Here is a 22,727-nt window from a genome sequence, read left to right as displayed (position 1 = left end):
GTAGTAGCTGACATGTATAATTTACTCAAAGCCAGTGGCATGTCGTTAGTAAAGATTTACTTTTTTTCGAGGGGCCTAGACAGCTGCCCTGGGGAATTCCTGATTCTACCTGGATTATGTTGGAGAGGCCTCCATTAAAGAACAAATACAGGTGTGCCAAGCTTGAATCGTCATACCCAAGAAGACTCAAGGCTGTAATTGCTGCCGATGGTGCTTCAACAAAGTACTAAAGTAAAAATTTTGTTTAATACATTTGCAAAAAATTATATTAGGCTGTAACGTAACAAAATTTGAAAAGGCCAAGGGGTCTGAATATTTTCCAAATGCACTGTATTAGAGGTGGACCAATTATGATTTTTCAACACGATACAGATAATTGGAGGATCAAAAAACGCCGATAATGATTAAATCGGCCGTTTTAAATATACACACACACACAGTTGAAACCAGGAGTTTACATACACCTTAGCCAAATACATTTAAACTCAGTTTCACAATTTCTGACATTTAATCCAAGTAAAAATTCAGCTGTTAATTTCTTTCATCACACATTCCCAGTGGGTCAAAAGTTTACATACACTCAATTAGTATTTGGAACACACAGAAATACGAGCCCTTGGTCATTAATATGGTCAAATCCGGAAACTATCATTTCGAAAACAAAACGTTTATTTTCAGTGAAATACGGAAACGTTCAGTGTTGTATCGAACGGGTGGCAACCCTAAGTCTAAATATTGCTGCTACATTGCACAACCGTCATAATTATGTAAAAATCTGGTAAATTAATTGCGGTCTTTGCTAGGAAAAAAATGGGCTTCACACAGTTCGCAACAAGCCAGGCGCAAGAGAAGTGACACAATTTCCTTAGTTATTATTGCCTGCTAACATTAAAATAAATTAACTACATATGCAGGTTTAAAATATACTTGTGTATTGATTTTAAGAAAGGCATTGATGTTCATGGTTAGGTACATTTGTGCAACGATTGTGCTTTTTTCGCAAATGAGCTTTTGTTAAATCACCTGTTTGGCGAAGTTGAAGTAGCCTGTGATTCGATGATAAATTAACAGGCACCGCATTGATTACATGCAACGCAGACAAGATATTTAACTACACACGGTTGATGAAATTATTAGGTTAACTAGTGATAAAGATTGATGTTTGTTTACAAGGTAAGTTTAATGCTAGCTAGCAACTTACAGTGGCTCCTTGCAGCCACAAGGTCCTTTTGATGCTGCACTCGTGTAACAGGTGGTCAAGCCTGCCACACAGCCTCCTCGTGTATTGCAATGTAATCGGCGTCCAAAAAGGCCGAATACCGATTGTTATGAAAACTTGAAATTGGCCCTAATTAATCTGCCATGCCGATTAATTGGTCAACCTCTAAACCGTATATCTGAATAAAATTACTATTCAACCTTTATAACCAAATAGTTCTAATCCAAAGATTAGTCTAGATGATTTATTTCCCCTCTAATGAGTCAGACTCAACCATCCCTAATAAAACTACCCTACAAAAGGACTTATGCAGTTGTAAAACCCTTTGCAAAGATTGAATGATAACTTGATACTAATAACATCCACACTCAATTGCAGGGACAAACAACTTCAAAAACGTATTCCAAACCAGGCACTTGCGTGTGTAAGTGAGCGGTCTGTAGTATTCTTCTGCCTACAACGTCTATGCCTGCAGGGAACCATAGTCGTCCAGGATATGTGCTCCTCCACGACCTCTTTCTCTAGCTCCCCGACCTCTTCCTCTGCAGGCTAGAACTTGTTGATCAGGATCTGGGTGGATCTTCTCCAAACAGTCCCTTAAGGCTGACCGGGGCATCCAGAAGGCCCAACCTCTCATAGTTTGGCAGCTCAGTCAGCGAGCCAAAGGTGGCGCTCTGCTGCTCCCATGGCACATCCCAGGTCCTCAGCTATCAACTGGGAGCCTATCATCGCTTTCTCTGTGGCCTTGGTGAACTCAATGATCATGTCCTGGTCGATAGGTTTGACGATCTTAATACCAGTGTCCTTGTCATTAGGTTTTGGAGGGTGTTCACTTTCCTCTGGCTATGTATCCTTCCTCTGTCTTTTTGTCCATGACCATACAGGCACTATGGACGATCCCAGGAGCTTCTGGTTACCTCATGGAGGTCAGGGAGGGAGGGCTAAGGGCCCAGGGATTGCCTTTGCAATGGGGGTTCGAGGTCAACACTGTCCTTTCTGGTTAGGACAGCGGGAGGAAGATCTGGCGAGGGTGAGTTTAACCTGACCAGAGCCCTTCCAACCATCTATAGCAGGTCACAGTAAATTTCTCCTGGCCATTTGGAAGGCCGATTTGCCTTTTGGTCCATGGACAAAAATAATAAGTGATTGTCGTCTTTGTTAATCAGGTACTTAGCTACATTGCTATCACCTGGGAGTCTCATTGCTAGCTCTGTAGCTTTGATGATTTGAATTTCTGTATCCTAGTCAATAGGTTTGGCGGCATGATCTTTGCGTTGTATGCGTGCAGCAAGGTCGCCATGTTGAGCGCGCAGCTAGCCTGGCCACAAGCCAGATAGGCCTTCTCCAGGCAAGTCAAATTTAGCCACAGCCAACCACCTCTTGCGCTCACAATTGATTTCTGATAACTTGAAACGTTGCTTTGGCTGGTGTGATGTCTCACTTTTCTCCCTCTCCATGGACATTTCAGTGGAGAACTGATCCTCTTTTACAGCTAGCTAGAACTTCTTAGGCAGTATCTGCGGTGCTTCTTCTCCATAGTGTCCCGGTGCGCTGGAGTGCAGTACAGGCACATTAAAGGTCAGACTGGGATCTGCTAGACACTCTTTGGTGACAGTACAGGGACCAGATGGGGGCAGACCGTTTGCAGCGCAAGGGTGTGTTTCTTCTTTCCCGTGTACACACTTGGTTCAGCAGAAACTTTGTCACCATACAGGGACCAACTACAGAGGACATGGTTAACCGTTTGCGGTGCAAGAGTGCCTCTTCTTTCTCTTTGTGGTATACACTTCCCGTATTTATGGCACCCTGACGGTTCATCTCAAAAACTGTTCAGAGGAGACTGCATGAATCAGGCGTTTTGGTTCCAACCACTGTCTTTGTGAGACAAAGAGTAGGTAAACGGATGATCTCTGCATGTGTGGTTCCCACCGTGAAGCATGGAGGTGGTGTGATGTGTGGGGGTGCTTTGCTGTTGACACTGTCTGTGATTTATTTAGAATTCAAGGCACACTTAACTGCATGGCTACCACATCATTCTTCAGCGATACGCCATCCCATCTGGTTTGCGCTTAGTGGGAACTATCATGTTTTTCAACAGGAGAATGACCCAACACACCTCCAGGCTGTATAATGGAAAGGGGAATACCTAGTCAGTTGTACAACAATGCATTCAACTGAAATGTGTCTGTGGCATTTAACCTAACCCCTCAATCAGAGAGGTGCGAGGGGGCTGCCATAAATCGACATCCACATCTTCGGCGTCTGGGGAACATATGGTTAACTGCCTTGCTCAGGGGCAGAACGACAGATTTCTACCGTGTCAGCTAATGGCTATTTGACCAAGGAGAGTGATGGAGTGCGGCATCAGATGACCAGGCCTCCACAATCACCCGACCTCTACCCAATTGAGATGGTTTGGGATGAGTTGGACAGCAAAGTGAAAAGGCAGCCAACAAGTGCTCAGCATATGTCGGAAATCCTTCAAGACGGTAGGAAAAGCATTCTTCATGATGCTGGTTGAGAGAATGTCAAGAGCATTGCAAAACTGTCATCCAGGCAAAGGGTGGCTACTTTGAAGAATCTAAAATATATTTTGATTTGTTTAACAGTTCTTTGGTTACTACATTATTCCATGTGTGTTATTTCAGAGTTAATGTATTCACTATTATTCAACAATGTAGAAAATAGTACAAATAAAGAAAAACCGTTGAATAAGTAGGTGTGTCCAAACTTTTGACTTGTACTGTATGTCTTTTTTTTTTACCCAATAGGTGCTCTTCTTTGCAAGGCATTGGAAAACCTCCCTGATCTTTGTGGTTGAATATGAACTCAGTGCTCAACCTTACAAATAATTGTATGTTTTGGTTAGAGATGAGGTAGTCATTCCAAAAAAATCACATTAAACACTATTATTGCACACAGATGTTTACTCCTGCTTATTTAGGCTAGACTTAACAAAGGGGTTGAATACTTATTCACCCAAGAGATTTCAGCTTTTCATTTTTAATTAATTTGGAAATTACAAAAAACATAATTCCACTTTGATAATATGGGGTATCGTATGTAGGACACTGACCAAAACATCTCAATACAATCTATTTTAAATTCAGGCTGTAACAACCAATGTGGAGAAAAAAAAAGGGGTGTGAATACTTTCTGAAGGTACTGTATGACATGCATTATCTGAATTAGGCCACAGAATCATACCTACGGAGGAACTGCTTCTATGGAGAAATCTTTTTATGTCTTCCGAACTTCCGAGTTGGTTTTAACATTAGACCAGAGCAAGTTAACAAGCTTGTGTGTGCAGCGCAGCACTATAATTAAAAACACATCTTACTTTTTTGTAGTTAATAAATCCAATGTGAAGACGTGATAACTATGGTATCCCTACCTTGCATTGAAAAAGTCTAATTCCTTCTTCTCTTATTAAAACATCTCTCCCTAATTTCTGAATTACACTTGTAACGTTGTCAGTAGGCTACAGTTGACCTACTCCTCCCCTCTGAAGCATAGGTTGACTACACACACACACAAAGATTTCAAGCTTGCAGGCAGACGCTGGAATAAGTTTGAGTGACAGAGTGAAAGCTTTGCAAAGGCTCATTATTGTGATTTTTGTGGGATTGGGAAAAAATGCCTGGAGCATAAAATAACTTTCGTAACCAGTGGCCAGCGAAGAGTCCAAATCTGAATCACATCCAAACACTATGGCAAGAGCTGAAAAGAGCAGTTGGCGGAGGGCACTCCTCAAACGTTGAAGAATTAGAGCAGTTTGCTGCTGAAAACTAGGCCAAATTGCCAATAAAAAGGTGCAGTAAGCACAATGATGGGTACAAGAACCGTTTGTCTGTAGTTCTCTTTGCCAAAGCCTATGCAACCAAATACTAGCTCGTGGGCACCAATAATTCTGCCCATGACGTCGGTCTTTATTTTCTAAATAATAAAATTGCAAACTTCAAAATTTACTAAAATACATTTGGTTCTGCAATGTTGAAAATGTAAAAGGTGTGGAGACCAAAACTTCTCAATTTCAACTTATTTTTCAAGAAATGGGGAATTATTTCATGTCCAGGTAGCAGATAATGGACCTTACTTGGTTCTAACTTGAGAAAGTCTGTTAATTTACAATTGTACAATTTATGCTCCCCACATATAAAAACCACAAAGAAAGCCTTGAATGCCAGATAGTAATTTATATGATTCACAAGGTGGAGGATCATATTGCCTGTAGCCTACTGTACATGGTAAGCAGGTGCGCACCAAGAGGAACTTACTTTTTAGTATGGGAAACGGCTGTGAGGATTTTTCTACAATATTCACAACATAGACACAGAGAGCAATAGTAAATGGTGTCTTTTTGTAACTCTGCCATGGTTCGTTGGACAAAGCCTATGAGAGAAGGGAGGCTTTGTAGGGGTTTAGGATGAACGGCGAAAATAAGGTCTGTGGTAAACACAGGTTTAGGATGTTATACGTTTTGTTGATTTAAGAGTAAGTAATTTAGGAATGTTTTCTTGGGGTGCAGGAAGTTACTATTATATGCATTTCTGGAATTAAGAAATAGCTAATACACTGCCTTTAAGAAAAGTGCAAAGACGCTAATATATTTGGCCGCAACTGTATAAATTAACCAACCAGCGGCACCTGGTTTTCATGACCCCTGCTTGAACTTCGAGGGCCATGTCCCAAACAAAGATCAGGCCTAACAAGGCCTCCAGCATTTACGCCCCCAGGCCCGTTTGAAGTAGCCAAGGTTCAGCCTGCCAAATAAAGTTTATTACCACCGTTGCAGTGAGTGATCCTACATCTGCAGTGCTTCTACATCTGCATTGCTTGCTGTTTGGGGTTTTAGGCTGGGTCTCTGTTTAGCACTTCGTGACTTCTGCCGATGTAAAAAAGGGCTTAATAAATAAATGTGATTGATTCCACCTTAAAAACTCACCTTGCGTCTTCCCATAAGAAAGCTATGAAAAAGGAATTCTGTGGTCGCTATACATAAAATGAAATCTTAAAGAAAAGTCCCAGTTGTAATTGTTGATTAAGTATGTCTATAGCTGCATCTTCAAAGCTGTTCTTCCAAGCATAGGAACAGGTTCTCTAAACACAGGTTATATCCTTACAAACCAAAGAGAAGAAAATGCTAATCTGAGAGCAAGAGTAACCAAAAAAAAACAAGAGTCGAAGCAACTGGGTGTCATAGTCCCACCTGCAATAACAGGAAAACTAAACAAGCTCTTTCAGGTCCAGGAAGAAAGACAACTGCAGAATACCAGAGGGGGAAAAGGAGACCCTGGCCTGACTAAACTAGAAAGTATTCAAGAGGTTCAGAGAGAGTGTCTCTCTACAAGGTCAGCATCCTAAATGATACCCTATTCCCTATAGTGCACTACCTTTGACCAAAGACTCTACACAGGGAATACGTAGCCTCCCTCTACAAGGTCATGAATGATACCCTATTCCCTATAGTGCACTACCTTTGACCAAAGACTCTACACAGGGAATACGTAGCCTCCCTCTACAAGGTCATGAATGATACCCTATTCCCTATAGTGCACTACCTTTGACCAAAGACTCTACACAGGGAATACGTAGCCTCCCTCTACAAGGTCATGCCGTTAAAGCCAATCCATTACATTGAAAGTGTTACACAAACAAATTAAACATGAAATTAACTCATTTTGAAAACAAATAACATAAACCCCAATATCAATCTAGGTAATTGGTTTTAGTCATAAGGTTATTACAGCCAATGGCCTCCCTCTCATCTTCCTGAATAGTGAAATCAATAATATATCATTGCAATCAGCCCTGTGCACAAATATAATATGAGTGCACTTAATGGGCTTCCCATTTCACTCATCTGCTATCATCACATGAGGTCAAGAGCTCCACAACGGAGCAGATTGAGCAATCCACCCGCCGCCCACCTGCCTCTATTGCAAAGGCACCCCCCCCCCCCCTCAAAATGTATGTGTCGGAGTCGAGTGAAGGCCCATGAACAGCAGAGCCCAGGCCCGGGACTCTATCTTGTGTTGAGGGGAACGGGATAAGGGTGTGGTGCTGGAGAGGCCTTGCTGTTTGTCTGGTGTCTGGCCACCTCAGTCTTCAACACCTCCGGCCAGGTGAGAGAGACCCAACAAAAGGTTCCTGACCGCTGCTTCTTGTGGACTACACTGCAAGGGTGAGGCCTCCAAGCAACCTCCTTACCACACTCATGGCGGAAAAATGGACCCAGATGCCCACCTGCTGCCCTGTCAAAACCACACCACGAGTCTCTCTTTTAGGCGCCATTGCCAACAAATCAAGGGAGCTGAATGACAATGGTGAACCAACTAGAACCAACGTGGGAGACAGAATTGCAAATGTCGGTGATAAATGTGTGAGTTGTCATACTATGGATCATGAAAATAACTGGACTGGTGGCAGTAATGAAGGCAGAGGTGAGAAACTAGACCATAGTTAGCTTGCTCTCCCACAGAAAACAGCATAGAGAGCGTGTACGCTGTACAGAAAGTCTGAGGAGAGCCGAGAGTGTGGTGGAGGTTGTCTGGCTGGAGAGGGAGTGGCTGGCGGCCCAGATGGTTTTCCTGTGGGGGTTTAGCCTTGTTGGCTCAATGAGTTGACACTGGTCCCCTTTGTCCCTGTCTGGAGTCTGGTATGACACTTGGGTAGGAGTGAATGGGGAGGGGTGGGTTTTGGCCTGTGAACTGTTGGCACTCTGTATTGGGTCACTGCAAGACGGCTGTCTCGGCAGCACAGGGGCAGAGGAGATCCACGGGCTTTAGCTGTGCTCTGTGTGGGGTCAGGCTGACAAGCTCCCCAAGGCAAGGAATCTGGTGGTTGATAAGTGGAATATGGTATGAAACGAGAGCCAAGAACCTACTCTCAGTCTTTCCCGCCCAATACCTCAGAGACAGGTTGGCAAATTAGCTTTAGTGTGTTTTCAATCCCTCCTCAAAATCAGTGACTGTGCGATATATGTCAAATGTAAAATCTTGAGTGGGGATTTACACTGAGTATACAAAACCTTAATGACACTAGCTCTTTCCATGACAGATTGACCAGGTGAAAGCTATGATCCCTTATAGGTGTCACTTGTTAAATCCACTTCAAACCAGTGAAGATGAAGGGGAGGAGACAAGTTAAAGATTTTAAGTCTTGAGACATGGATTGCATATGTGTGCTATTCAGAGGGTGAATGGATAAGAGAAAAAATTTAAGTGGTTTTGACCAGGGTATGGTATAAGGTGCCAGGCGCACCGGTTTGTGTCAAGAACTGCAACGCTGCTGGGTTTTTCACGCTCAACAGTTTCCCATGTGTATCAAGAACGGTCCACCACCCAAATGACATCCAGCCAACTTGACACAACCATGGGAAGTATTAGAGTCAACATGGGCCCGCAACCCTGTGGAACGTTTTCACTGCCTAACGAGCTGCAATAATTAAATAGCAAAAAATTGAGAGTTTAATCAATGCTAGATGTTGTGCTTTAAACAAAGACACATTCATGATTTGAAAATGCTGCTCAAAATGCTGCCCAGTGTGGCAGCCCCCCGCACCACTCCAAAACCTGTATATACTTGTGTCTTTCGGAGGGGACCTCGTGTGCAATTGACCAATAACGTGATCTGAATCTTAATCATTATGGTGGCTTCAGAAATGTAGAACTCTGCTGCCATCTGGTGGTTCATAGAATAGAACCACCACAGTATTTTAAACAGGTCAATAACAAAGTATTACTCAATGTCTCTCAATCTTATAGATGTGGTCAAGCCTGATTTACCTCATCCCTCCTTGACGGCCCATCTGAGAATCAACTCTGGATCCCCTGTAGTATGGATCCCTGTAGTCCTCCTGCATACAAAGATAGAGCATGTGTTGAAACGTGTGAATAATACAGACTGCTGAAAAAGACAATCTACTGATAATCAACATACATTCAACAGCTAGGCTACCACCTAAATGGTCCGTTTTATATTAGTCCAACTGCAAAGAAAGTAAACTAAATCGTACTTTTCTGAGATCAATATGACAATGGTCATGATAAAGCTTTACCGACCTGTCGGGGAGATGGGGAGCTCCTCCCTCGGATGCTCCCTACCACGTCACCATGGTATCCACGATCACTTCCTGTGTGAATGTTGTTGCTAGGGTATCCTATCTGGTCATCATCATGGTAACTTTGAACGCCACCATACCGCTTGGTTTCATATTCAAATTCTCTGTCATATTCTTGCTCCGGTCTTGTCACAGCAGTCCTCCTCTCGACAACATTCACAACTCTCTGGTACGTTCCCTAAACAAGAAGCATTACAACATGGATTAGTTTATTTCAAAAACACAAGTGTAGAGAGACAATATACTCTATGCATGAACAAATAAGTTGTACATCTATTTACATTGACAACTCCATGAAGGATGGTTGATGCCCTAATAAACACTCAAGTGATGACAATACATACGTGAAAATAATCGGCACCGTCTGCCCAAAGAGTGCATCGTGCAAAGTGCTAGAATGACCAGTCACTTACCGCTCTCTCTGAAATATGCTCATCGGTGGCCTCTCTGATTCGGCTTCGGTCTCGCCTGTACGCCACTGCAAGTAAGGGACAACAAGCATACAATCACAGCCATGACAATAATTAACACAAGGGGACGCAAACTAAAATGTGTTAATTGTCCACAAGTAGCTGTCATTTCAAACAAGTATGTAAACTAATGCGGCGTTCACATAATGTCGGAGTAATCAGAAATTCGGAGTTCCGACTGGGAAGTTTCACTTGAATGACCCAATTCATAATTACAAGTGGGGAAACTCAAAGAAAATGTTGTTACAAGAGTTGTCAAGTTGTGACGTTTCGCTGCTGACCTTTCAAATTTTTGACCAAAAGACGACAACAGGAGCAGGTAAAAGTAAAAAAAAAAAATTCTCATTCCTCCTTATGGCGGCGACTGCTAGTCAAAACAGTTATTTGGGCTCCACAGGAGCATCCAGGAAGTCTGGAACGAGTAACGCAGTCAACGAACCTCACTGACTGTGCTCTTGCGATGGGTTGTAAAAGAAATCATTGGCTGCAGAGCAACTCGGCTGTCCTCAGAACTGGATCATTATAAATGGATTCACATTTTCGCCTCCCTTATTAGGCTTAGGCTACTATAGGTGTTGTAGGTAGGTTGCATGTTGCTAGAATAATATGAATATAGGCCTAAGCCAACAACGCGTAATCTTTTTCACAAGCTTTACTCAGCTGTAGCCAAAGTTTTTTTATTTTATTTTCCTCATTAGAATTTTCCATCTTGGCATTGTTTGCTCAATTTCACTTCTTGTGGCAGAACATACAGTTGAAATTGGAAGTTTTACATAGACAAATACATTTCAACTCAGTTTTTCACAATTCCTGACATTCAATCCAAGTAAAAATTCCCTGTCTTAGGTCAGTTAGGATCACCACTTTATTTTAAGAATGTGAAATGTCAGAATAATAGTAGAGAGTGATTTATTTCAGCTTTTATTTCTTTCATCACATTCCCAGTGGGTCAGAAGTGTTCATACACTCAATTAGTATTCGGTAGCATTGCCTATAAATTGTTTAACTTGGGTCAAACATTTCAGGTAGCCTTCCACAAGCTTCCCACAATAAGTTGGGTGAATTTTGGCCCATTCTACCTGACAGAGCTGGTGTAACTGAGTCAGGTTTGAAGGCCTCCTTGCTCTCACACGCTTTTTCAGTTCTGCCCACACATTTTCTATATAATTGAGGTCAGGGCTTTGTGATGGCCACTCCAATACCTCGACTTTGTTGTCCTTAAGCCATTTTGCCACAATATTAGAAGTATGCTTGGGGTCATTGTCCATGTGGAAGACCCATTTGCGGCCAAGCTTTAAATTCCTGACTGATGTCTTGAGATATTGCTTCAATATATCCACATACATTTCCTTCCTCATGATGCCATCTATTTTGTGAAGTGCACCAGTCCCCCCTTCTGCAGCAAGGCACCCACACAACAGGATGCTGCCACCCCCGTGCTTCAAGCCTCCCCCTTTATCCTCCAAACATAACGACGGTCATTATGGCCAAACAGTTCTATTTTTGTTTCAGACCAGGCAACATTTCTCCAAAAAGTATGACCCTTGTCCCCATGTGCAGTTGAAAACTGTAGTCTGGCTTTTTTTAATGGCGGTTTTGGAGCAGTGGCTTCTTCCTTGCTGAGCAGCCTTTCAAGTTGTCGATATAGAACTCGTTTTACAGTGGAAATAGATACTTTTGTACCCGTTTCCTCCAGCATCTTCACAAGGTCATTTTCTGTTGTTCTGGGATTGATTTGCACTTTTCGCACCAAAGTACATTCATCTCTAGGAGACAGAACGTGTCTCCTTCCTGAGCGGTATCACAGCTGAGTGGTCCCATGGTGTTTATACTTGCGTACTATTGTTTGTACAGATGAACGTGGTACCTTCAGGCGTTTGAAAATTGCTCCCAAGGATGAACCAGACTTGTGGAGGTCTACATTTTTTTCTGCGGTCTTGGCTGATTTCTTTTGATTTTCCCATGATGTCAAGCAAAGAGGCACTGAGTTTGAAGGCAGGCCTTGAAATACATACACAGGTACACCTCCAATTCACTCAAATGATGTCAATTAGCATAACAGAAGCTTCTAAAGTCATGACATCATTTTCTGGAATTTTCCAAGCTGTTTAAAGGCACAGTCTTAGTGTATGTTAACTTCTGACCCACTGGAATTGTGATACAGTGAATTATAAGTGAAATATCTCCAACCTAAGTGTATGTAAAGTTCCAACTTCAACTGTATTTGTCACTCAAAATAAATATGTGAATGAGTATAGCATAGAATCCAACTCTCATAATTATTCCCATAGAAAGCTGCAACTTTAGGACAATAAACACTTTATAGGAATAATTTGGAAAATACTCTTCATAACTTTATCTTAATGCTTTTAAGATATATCAGTGAGTAGGATTAGGCTTTTAGTCGTTTGGTTCGTAATGGCAAGGAGGGATTTTTCTTCCAGACTTGAATGCATGCATCATTTGTTTAAATATTTTACTCAACTGTAAGGTTTGTTCAAATTTCTCATTAGATTTGTATCTCTCTCATTAAAAAAACTTAAACTTTTAAAGATTCACTTATTCAATGTTTGATCATGAATACGATAATACGGTAACCACGACAGCCCTACTTGTGTGACAAGAAGCTGTAATCCTAAGGTCGGCAACTAAATCCTTGACGTTTCGCCTGTGAACTGTTAAGTAGGAGACCGAGTTTGCACTGAGATCAAGCTAGCTAAAATCCTATTGGTTGAAGAATTGGTCCGACTTCAAAAGCAACTAAACACAATCATGTCGGAATACCCAGTTTCCCACAAGCACACGAATGCCTCATTAGATAGTAACTTAGTGCAGTGTGTACAGACAGTGTAGTGTGTGCACTAGGGAGACTTAAGTAACGTTTATACTCTGACAAACAGATCGCAAATCAAACTATGAAAGTATTTGAGCTAGGCATCAGGGTTACCGTATGACTGTCCCTTCATATTGTGCACGCTGATTTTTCAGTTACTGTAGTGGAGTGTGGGAGAGCTGTAGCTAACTTACTCCAAGTTGCTGAAGAGCTCCTCAATGTGGGACTTGGAGAATGTAAAACCTGCAAATATTGATGAATATTTAGGCATTATTGAGTTGTCTATGGAGTGTATTGACACAAATGTCATTGATATTCAAAAACTAGGATACAAGACACAGAACGAAAAAAATTGCACATGTAAAACAAAATCAACTGGGGCATATTCATTACGTCTCTTAAACAGAAGGACCTACCTGAATTACCGCTGGGGTGTAACGTTAATAATTACGGCACACAATTTCTAACGACAGAATTCAGGCAGCTAGGGCCCTCCGTTTATTTACGTTTGCTTCCGTTTAAGAAACGTTTCGCAACAGAGTCTGTGTAATGAATACGACCCTAACGATTAATGTTTCTATATGAACATCCCAAGTCAATTGCAATAATAGTGTCTCTAGCTAGTAATGTACAAACAATTGGATAGATACTGAAGTTAGCCTAGCTAGCTTGCAAAGAGATGCTGGCCAATGCTAGCGTACAATGAAGCTGTTGCTAGGAAAAACGAACTTACCAGCTGAACGTGCTCTGTGTATTAAAAGGTAGTTTTGCACTTTTTGCGATAAAGTGGTTGATTTTTTTTATACAGTTCCAACCCTTTCTGCATGTGCAACATTTGACAACAAACACCACGAGTAAAATTCAACCTCTTCCTCGTCGGTGTTTGATTGGCGGAGTGCAGTATGTAACGCGGAGTTTACCGCCGCCTATCTTCTTCTTCGACCTTTTTGTCTTCGGCGGCGGTTGGTGTCCAAAGTTTAACACTCTTATACTTAGCTTGAATAAAAATATATATAATAATAAAATAAACAAATACCGTACCATCTAACACTATACTCACATTTATGTATTTTTTATAATAAATAAATAAACATCATACTCCACAATTTCAAAATAGTTTGGCCTACTTCGGGCCAACAGCCTGAAAGGACGGGTTACCACCACTTAACACACTCTTCCGATGTCAAGTCTCGCACAACCAAATACCTGTGCAGCTGCCACCACAACCTGAATTTTCAGAGACTAACCATTGCTATTAAAGCTAAAAATCCAATCTGACTGAAACATATATTGGGGTGGCAGGTAGAGCCTTGGGCCAGTAACTGAAAAGTTGCTGGATCGAATCCCTCAGCTGACAAGGTAAAAATCTGTCGTTCTGCCCATGAACAAGGCCGTTAACCCACTGTTCCCTGGTAGGCTGTCATTGTACATAAGAATTTGTTCTTAACTGACTTGCCTAGTTAAATAAAGTTTTTTTTTAATCACTTGTTGGTTTATCCTTCTGTACTGGTAGAAATCTTTGCAGAATCCCTCCCATCTCCCTCTACATTCTTCATTGCCTCAGCATTTGACAACTTCTGCACTACTCTAACCCTGGAAACCTGAACCTGCCCCTCGCACTGAACATTTCTGATCCCCAGCCCCATGGGCACCCCTACAATTAACACATACCGCTACACATTCCTTTGTCTCATGCATGGCATATCAATATCTTTTGCACACTTCTCACACCTAGCAGATTACCTCCTACACACTGCTGCCACATGCCCATAAGCTTGACAACTGTAATGTATTCGGCACAAAAGCTCGTACATGATAACTTATATATCCTTTGCCGGGCAAAGACTCAACTTCAAAACTCAAACCGACAACTTTCGTTCCAGAATTCGTCTTTTCCCCCGAAACGAATTAGCCGAAACCCCATTTCGTCATTGGTTAACAGCATGAGTGTGGTGATTGGATAGAGTCAGAGAGCCTCAGCCAGGCGTGTGCGGTCAAAAGCGGGTTAACAGACAGAAGGGCTTTAACCCAGATACATCACAGGGACTATGTGGTAGTGAGAGGAAGTCCAATGGGAGAGGCATTCTACACAGTTTTATACAATTGCGTTGTTTAGAAAGACTAGCAGGTCGAATTGAGTTTGTTCACACAGATACTTCACAGAGGAGGCGTTCCCTAACGGAAATATGCAAATACATGCTAAAATGCCCAAATAGGTCCTCGCTAGCTTGTGCTTGGCTTTACCCACCTCCTTGCTTGTTCTGCCAAGTATGCTTTATTTGCTTCCACTGTAAACGACACAGATGAACTGTCTTGGGTCAGTTATAAACATCTTTGGTACCGTCAAAAATAAAACCCTCATCCGCACACCTATGGGTACCCCCCCACACCAACTGATTAATGGAATGCTGAATGTTTTAATTGTACTTTTAGTTGTAGTTAATACAAATATTGTTGTTGGTCATTTTAATGTACCTAATGAAGGAGTAAGTCAATTTAAAGAGTGGCTACAGAAGACGCAAGACTCAGGAGTCATTTGGAGGGTTGCTGTCACAAAACCAAGCAAAGGACAGCATGTGCTTTTTAAAGTAAGGCCACATCATGAACACTGTCATGTCACACACAGTCTCACTCTCACTCACTCACTGACACACACATTTCTTGTTTGTTTAGTCTCTTGCTATTTATAGTATCCTATGCAAACCCAGTAAATAGTTTTGCTGTTTTGAAGAAATTAAAAGAATAAACTCCATACATTTTGTTCAAGACTCATTGTAAGCGTCAATACAATGTTGCCGTCAGTTCCCAAACAACCAATGACAGATGACTGTCCATTGTCAAACTAATTAATTACTGTTTGTAATTATATATATTTTTATTTAACAACATTCCAAACTTGTTTAACATTGTCTAGTCCAAATATGGCAAGATTACGCCGTATGTGTAGGTTTGCGACGCTTTCAATTGGGGACTTTTATTTTGAAGGCAAACCGCAAACTCAACACCGAGGACGACGAGCACCGTGACCATGGCAACGGAGTAAACAAAACATTTCAACGTGTGAAAAGCATGTATAAAACGTTTTAACAGTCAACAAAAATGATTTACCCCAAAATAGATTATAAAACAATTGTGTGTATTGCTATAAACCTGTGATGTAATGTTAGACTGCTAATTAGCTAGTTAGTGTGGCAACCTAGCATTTTTTTTTTTTGGGCAAGCTGATACTTTTTTTCTTATTTTATGAAACTTTTAAAAGTGTTTAAAAATATATATTATACGTTCGAAATGCATATTTAGCAAAGTACATAACTCATGGCGCGTTCAAGAACTCGGGAACTCGGAAAAATACGAGGTGAAATCATGACTTCTGTGATTTTCAGGTTGGAGCTCGAGAAAGAGGCCCGAGGTCCGGAGTTGGAATTCCGAGATGGGATGACCATTTGAAAAGAATGTTCGCAGTCGGAACTGTTTGTTTTTTTCGAGTTCCCAGATGTCTTCAACAATCTGAAGTCGGAAATCAGATGTTTCTGAGTTCCCCGTTTTTGTGAACGCTGCACAAACATGTTACGTTGTGTGGAGCGTGGGTAATGCGAATGCACCTCAACCAATAAAAACGTGTGATGGGCGGGACCGGTCCGTTTAGAGTGCGTCGGCGAGGGGTACTTTGAGTGCCTTGAGAGAGTGATTGGGTAGGCGTTGCCACGTGATCATCATCCTTCCACTGGAGTTCTACGACAGCGGCGTTGGTAATTTCCCCGTCAAATTAATCTATATTGAGTTCAAACAAATAAAGGTTTTATACGATGGGAGACAAGAAGAGCCCCACAAGGTAAAATTACATATTTATATAGAAAAATGACCAGAAAATGTGATGAACACTTGTAAACATAGGGTACGACCAATGGATGCATAGCGCTAGCTACATTGTAGCTTCATGGCGGCTGACTGGCTCTTTTATGCCGGGGCCACCGTGTGTCAAATAGAATAGTTTTACCTCGTAAATCTGACCATACGGCTCAAATGAGAGTCATTTGTATTGTTGTGTTTTTGTACAAATACACATCAATGAATGTTACCTAAAATGGCTATGCTGACAGTGTCGCTCCCCTTATCGTGTGTGTGTGTGTGTGTGTGTGTGTGTGTGTGTGTGTGTGTTTTTTTAAGGCCGAAGCGGCAACCCAAGCCCTCTTCTGACGATGCCTACTGGGACTGTAGCGTATGTACTTTCAGGAACACCGCCGAGGCTTTCAAGTGTATGATGTGCGATGTCAGAAAGGGAACGTCAACACGGTAAGAAGGGTTTCCACTAGATGCCACAAGTCTATATCTTAACAATTTATGAAAATAAACAATTGCTTTTTGGTCTTTATTTAAGGTTAGCAGTGTGGTTGAGATTAGGTTTAAAATCACATTTTAAGAACATATTAAAGAAATATGCTGATTTATAACTTTGTGGCTGTGATAACTAGTGATGAATGGGAAGAAGATCAAAGATGATGTCCAGACAGTTTGACTTTTGGATGTAAACCTATGGTGCAGATTATTCATAAATCATTCTAATTGTTGCCTAAATTCAAGTGGTTATTTTCAGTGAGACATTTCTATTATGGGAACATTATTTGACAGATTCTATGGTGTAGTTCGTCTGACAGATTGTGTCAAATGTTGTTTTTATCAATAAAGGGATAAAACAAAAAGTTTAAACCCTTCTAAATGAACATTTCTCAAGATGTCCGGAGCCATGCACAGAACTTAACCCACTGAACACAAATGTCAGGTGTATGCGTTCCTGTACCCTCAATATGTTGTCGCTATGCAGCATTTGTCTATGTGCAGTGTGATTCCTTATGATAGTCTTTCCCCATACATACAATTCATCATACATTAGAAATCTAGAAAAACGAGTCAATGTGCATAAATATGCAGTGCATATATGTATGTACCTGCTGCTCATGGCCTAATATCCAATGTTAATAATCACTAATCTGTTTCTAGGAAGCCTCGCCCTGTCTCACAAATGGTTGCCCAGCAAGTCACTGCACAGTTTGCTTCACCCACACAACCCAAAAAAGAGAAGAAGGAGAAAGAGAAGAGTGAAAAGGAACCAACACAGAAAAAGAACAGCCACAAGAAGACGAGGTAAGGAGGGAACTGTTTGAACAACATATTCGCAAAGATACTATGAAGGTTGGCAAATATTTTAATCATCTTATTTTATTATGATTATTACATTCTATCAAAATAATTTACAGGTTCCAAGTGACTATTGACTACTATTGACTCTCATCCGATTCTATTAATGACAATATACAGTGGGTATCAGTATTCACCCCCTCTTTTTTTCCCACATTTTGTTGCGTTACAAAGTGGGATTGAAATAGATTTAATTGTTTTTATTTATTTATTGATCTACACAAGATACACTATAATGTTGACGTGAAAAGAACATTCACAAAGTGTGTACTAATATATTTATTTATTTTTATAACAGCTATATAGACTTTGCTTAAGTATTCACCCTCTTTGTTGAGGCAAGCCTAAATTAGATCCGGATTAAACAAATTACATCCTGCTACATACACTAGTGTTCAAAAGTTTGGGGTCACTTAAAAATGTCCTTGTTTTTGAAAGAAAATCCCCTCTTTTTTTGTGTGTGTTTTCTGTCCATTAAAATAACAGGAAATTGATCAGAAATACAGTGTAGACATTATTCATGTTGTAAATGACTATTGTAGCTGGAAATGGCAGAATTTGTTTTTATGGAATATCTACATAGGTGTACAGGGGCTCATTACCAGTAACCATCACTTCTGTGTTCCAATGGCATGTTGTGTTAGCTAATCCAATTTTATAATTTTTAAAGGCTAATTGATCATTATAAAACCCTTTTGCAATTATGTTAGCACAACTGAAAAGTGTTGTTTTGATTAAAGAAGTAATAAAACTGTCCTTCTTTGGACTAGATGAGTATCTGCAGCATCAGTTGTTTAGATTACAGGCTCAAAATGGCCAGAAACAAGGTACTTTCTTCTGAAACTCGTCAGTCTATTCTTGTTCTGAGAAATGAAGGCTATACCATGTGAGAAATTGCCAAGAAAATGAAGATCTCGTACAACGCTGTGTACTACACCCTTCACAGAACAGCGCAAACTGGCTCTAACCGGAATAGAAAGAGGAGTGGGAGGCCCCGGTGCACAACTGAGCAAGAGGACAAGTACATTTCAGTGTCTAGTTTGAGAAACTGATACGTCACAAGTCCTCAACTGGCAGCTTCATTAAATAGTACATGCAAAACACCAGTCTCAATGTCAACAGTGACAGCTGGCCTTCCAGGCAGAGTTCCTCTGTCCAGTGTCTGTTCTTTTGCCCATCTTTTCTTTTTATTTGCCAGTCTGAGATATGTCTTTTGCCTTGCAACTCAGCCTAGAAGGCCAGCATCCTGGAGTCGCCTCTTCGCTGTTGACGTTGAGACTAGTGTTTTGCGTGTACTATTTAATGAAGCTCAAAGTTGAGGACTTGTGAGGCGTCTGTACGAGATCCTCAGTTTCTTGGCAACTTCTCACATGGAATAGCCTTCATTTCTCAGAACAAGAATAGACTGATGAGTTTCAGAAGAAAGGTCTTGTTTCTTGCCATTTTGAGCCTGTAATCAAAACCACAAATGTTGATGCTCCAGATACTCAACTAGTCTAAAGAAGGCCAGTTTTATTGCTTCTTTAATCAGAACAACAGTTTTTAGCTGTGCTAACATAATTGCAAAAGGGTTTTCTAATGATCACTTAGCCTTTTTAAAATGATAACCTTGGATTAGCTAACACAACGTGCCATTGGAACACAGGAGTGATTGTCGATGATAATGGGCCTTTGTACACGTATGTAGATAATCCATTAAAAATCAGCAGTTTCCAGCTATAATAGTAATTTACAACGTTAACAATGTCTACACTGTATTTCTGGTCAATTTGATGATATTTTAATGGACAAAACGTTTTTTGTGTGTATTTTAACAAGGACATTTCTAAGTGACCTTAAACCTTTGAACGGTAGTGTACATCTAAGGTCCCTCATTGCATTTCAAGCAAAGATTAAACTAAAATACCAGGGAGCTATTCAAAAGCCTCAAAGAAGGGCAGTGATTGGTAGATGGGTAACAATAACAAATCAGACACTGAATATCTCTTTAAGCGTGGATGATGTATTAAACGACCCAGACAAATCAAAGATGCAATCGAACTGAGCTGCAGGACAGGAAGGAGACTGCTCAGGGGTAAGTTACAGTTTTGACTTAAATCTGCAATAATGTCAAGACTTAAAAATTGCTGTCTAGCTATGATCACCAACACCTTGGCAGAGCATAAATAATGTGAAAATGTCTTAGATTTAGGGCTCACATGCTGACCAGACCGGACAGTCGCGAGCGCCGCAAAATAAATGTAGAAATCCATGTTATTCAATTATAGCGCCAACGAGCGTCTACGATGCCAAGGGCTAAAATAGAACTCCGATTTCTGACGCAGATTGCGCTTCAAGTCCTGCCTCTCCCATCTCTCATTGGTTTATAGAAGCAGGTACCCACGTGCCATCTCCTCATTGGTTATACCCATGTGGGTGATTGAAAGACAAACTGTTTTGCCGGTCGTCGTGGTAATACTATGAAAGTTTAGATGCCGATCACCATATAAGTTCAAAGATGAAAAAGCCTGGAAGGAGGAGAGATGACTAGAAAGGATTCGGTTGGCCGTTTTATTTGTGGATTAATTGTCGGAGTAGAGGACCTTGTGCATTTCAGGTAAAATAACAACTCAATGTTTATATCCCAGGACAAATTAGCTAGCAAGTGCAAGCTAACTAGCTAAAATGCCATACATGTTTAATGCTTTTCGACCTGTCCCCAAATTAATGTCATTGGTTCAGAGTTTGTTTTGATATTTTAACCTGTGTGTCGTGATCGCTTTTGGTGTAGGGGGACAAAATAAATTTATGCTCGATAGCTCACGATGGTGCACTCGCGCAGCTGGTTTGGGTTCGGTGTTAGAGTACTTAGCACCTCTTTGTAATTTGTGCACCGATTTGACTAAGGCCGAAACTTCTTTAGGAAAACAGCCCTAATGTTGGAAACAAACCTCATGTTGTCATCCAGAGTCACATTTTATTTATTTTCCAAGCTATAGCACACGATTTTACAGCAGGTTTTTAAGGACCCACCCAAGATTGGTCTGCTTCATGTATTTGTTTTTTGCCATGGAAACTTTTGAAATACTAGTATCATTCTGGGCCTAGATTTTACGTGTGGGGGCAACTCTGTATTAGGAAGATGTCTTTATGTCGAGTTTTGTGTAGTTTGACAATTTACAATTAAATACATTCCAATCCCACTTTGTAAGACAGTAAAATATGACTAAATCCAAGGGGATGAACACTTACGATACCTACTATATATCCATCCATACTTCTCTGTCCCCATCCCAGGCCCAGGTTAAAAAACGTGGACCGGAGCAGTGCCCAGCACCTAGAGGTAACGGTGGGTGACCTGACGGTCATAATCACAGACTTTAAGGAGAAAACCAAGCCCGCCTCTACTCCTTCCAGTGCCGCCTCGGCAGACCAGCACAGCCAGAGCGGCAACACCAGTTCTGACAACACTGAAAGGGGGGTGTCCCGGTCGTCCTCGCCGCGGGGGGAGGGGTCCTCAGTTAACAGCGAGAGTCACTAATCTCCCTCTCTCTCCCATTTCCTCCCTCCTCACCTAACGTAGTCTTGTGGAACCAGACAAGTGTGTCTCTGAATATTACATACAAGTCTGGCATGCAAGATTACACCCAACGCTACATGCACACTTATGTGTCCCCCATATCCATCACCCCACACTCCAACCCAACATTTCAACATGCACACATTGTAAAAAAAGAAATAATAATAAAATAAAATGTATGTATTATGAGGCTGGTGCTGGGAGGACGCTGTGTGTCATCAACGAATTGGTTTCAGCCAATATCTGGGTCGTGTTCAGTCGGCAGCAAGCAGAAGAAAATAGACTGAAACTGGAAGGTAATACCTGGACTTATCCAATAAATAAGAAACGATCATGTTTGTTTTCTGTTGCACAAAGTTTGAAAACATTTTGTTATGGTGTGCCCTAATGAAAACTACCATGGCCTGAGTGAACTGAACTGAAGCTGGGACTTGACTGTGTTGAATGAACCCTGCCTTGCATGCACAGCTAGCTGAGTGATGCCACGGGATCTGATGGTATTTACTTACAACACCTCAGTGTTATCGTGTCATCCCTCATCACACACTTAATGGTTGGTTGGTTTCTGTCTCTTACCAATGTGGACTATTGCAGAATAAGAGAGTGCTTTAGCTACAGAGGAATATGAATATGCATTATGAGTAGGGTTGCAAAATTCTGGTAACTTACCCAAAAATCCATAGGTTTTCCAGAAATTACCTGGACGATTCCCCGACTCAGAGAATAAGTAGGAAATTCAGGATTCCTCCAACTGAGAGAACTGGAAAACCTGGGTATTCTGGCAAAGTTCCAACATTTGCAACAACCCTAATTATGAGAGAATAAATGTGAAGCGAGTGGTCCATCTCTTGATTGTAGATTGACAAAGATTAATTTTGTTAGCAGCAGATTGCACCTGCTGGCATATGGTGTGCATTAATTAATGAGAAGCTATTGGACCAGTTTCCCAGATACAGAGTAGTCCTTGACTATTCACTTTGAATGGAGAATCTCCATTGAACATTCTTCTTAGTCCAACAGTCGGCTGAATCTGTGTCTGGGAAACAGGCCCATTGTTTTATAAAGCATTTCAGTTTGGCCAAAATTTTACTGCACATGTTACTGAATCATATCACTGCTTTATGTTACTGGTTATAGCCAGCCATGTTGTCATATGTACATCAATGAGCATCTCAATTATTGCGTTACTATTTAATGTTTGATTCAAAATTGAGAATATTGTTAAGTATGCTTCTCTTCCACAGTTTGTAGAGTCAAACATGCTGTCATCCAACAGTGGTTTATATTGAAAATATGAAATAAAACTAAACTGATAGGTTCATCAGTCA

General features: G+C 41.1%; 2 protein-coding genes across 2 annotated transcripts in view; one reads left to right on the top strand and one right to left on the bottom strand.

Annotated features, from left to right (window-relative positions):
• The window catches only part of LOC135524093 (periphilin-1-like), a 32,598-nt gene extending 19,202 nt beyond the window's left edge, over positions 1–13,396 (bottom strand). Inside the window, exons 1-4 of the mRNA XM_064951296.1 lie at positions 13,378–13,396; positions 9,755–9,819; positions 9,283–9,519; positions 9,007–9,077 (exon numbers count right to left, since the gene is read on the bottom strand). Coding sequence (XP_064807368.1) covers positions 9,007–9,029 — 23 coding nt within the window. The 5' untranslated portion in view covers positions 9,030–9,077; positions 9,283–9,519; positions 9,755–9,819; positions 13,378–13,396. The remainder of the gene's footprint in view (positions 1–9,006; positions 9,078–9,282; positions 9,520–9,754; positions 9,820–13,377) is intronic.
• A 2,936-nt stretch (positions 13,397–16,332) lies between these two features.
• On the top strand, positions 16,333–22,727 carry LOC135524090 (YY1-associated factor 2-like). Its single transcript, XM_064951293.1, has 4 exons — positions 16,333–16,476; positions 16,812–16,937; positions 17,643–17,786; positions 21,117–22,727. Exons 1-4 carry the CDS (start codon positions 16,451–16,453, stop codon positions 21,358–21,360), a joined length of 540 nt encoding a protein of 179 aa, XP_064807365.1. The 5' UTR covers positions 16,333–16,450; the 3' UTR covers positions 21,361–22,727.

The sequence above is a fragment of the Oncorhynchus masou genome, chromosome 31, assembly GCF_036934945.1.
Source record: "Oncorhynchus masou masou isolate Uvic2021 chromosome 31, UVic_Omas_1.1, whole genome shotgun sequence".
Classification (NCBI taxonomy): Eukaryota; Metazoa; Chordata; class Actinopteri; order Salmoniformes; family Salmonidae; genus Oncorhynchus; species Oncorhynchus masou.
The sequence above is the reverse complement of the archived record's forward strand: the minus strand, read 5'-3'. Positions and strand labels throughout refer to the sequence as shown.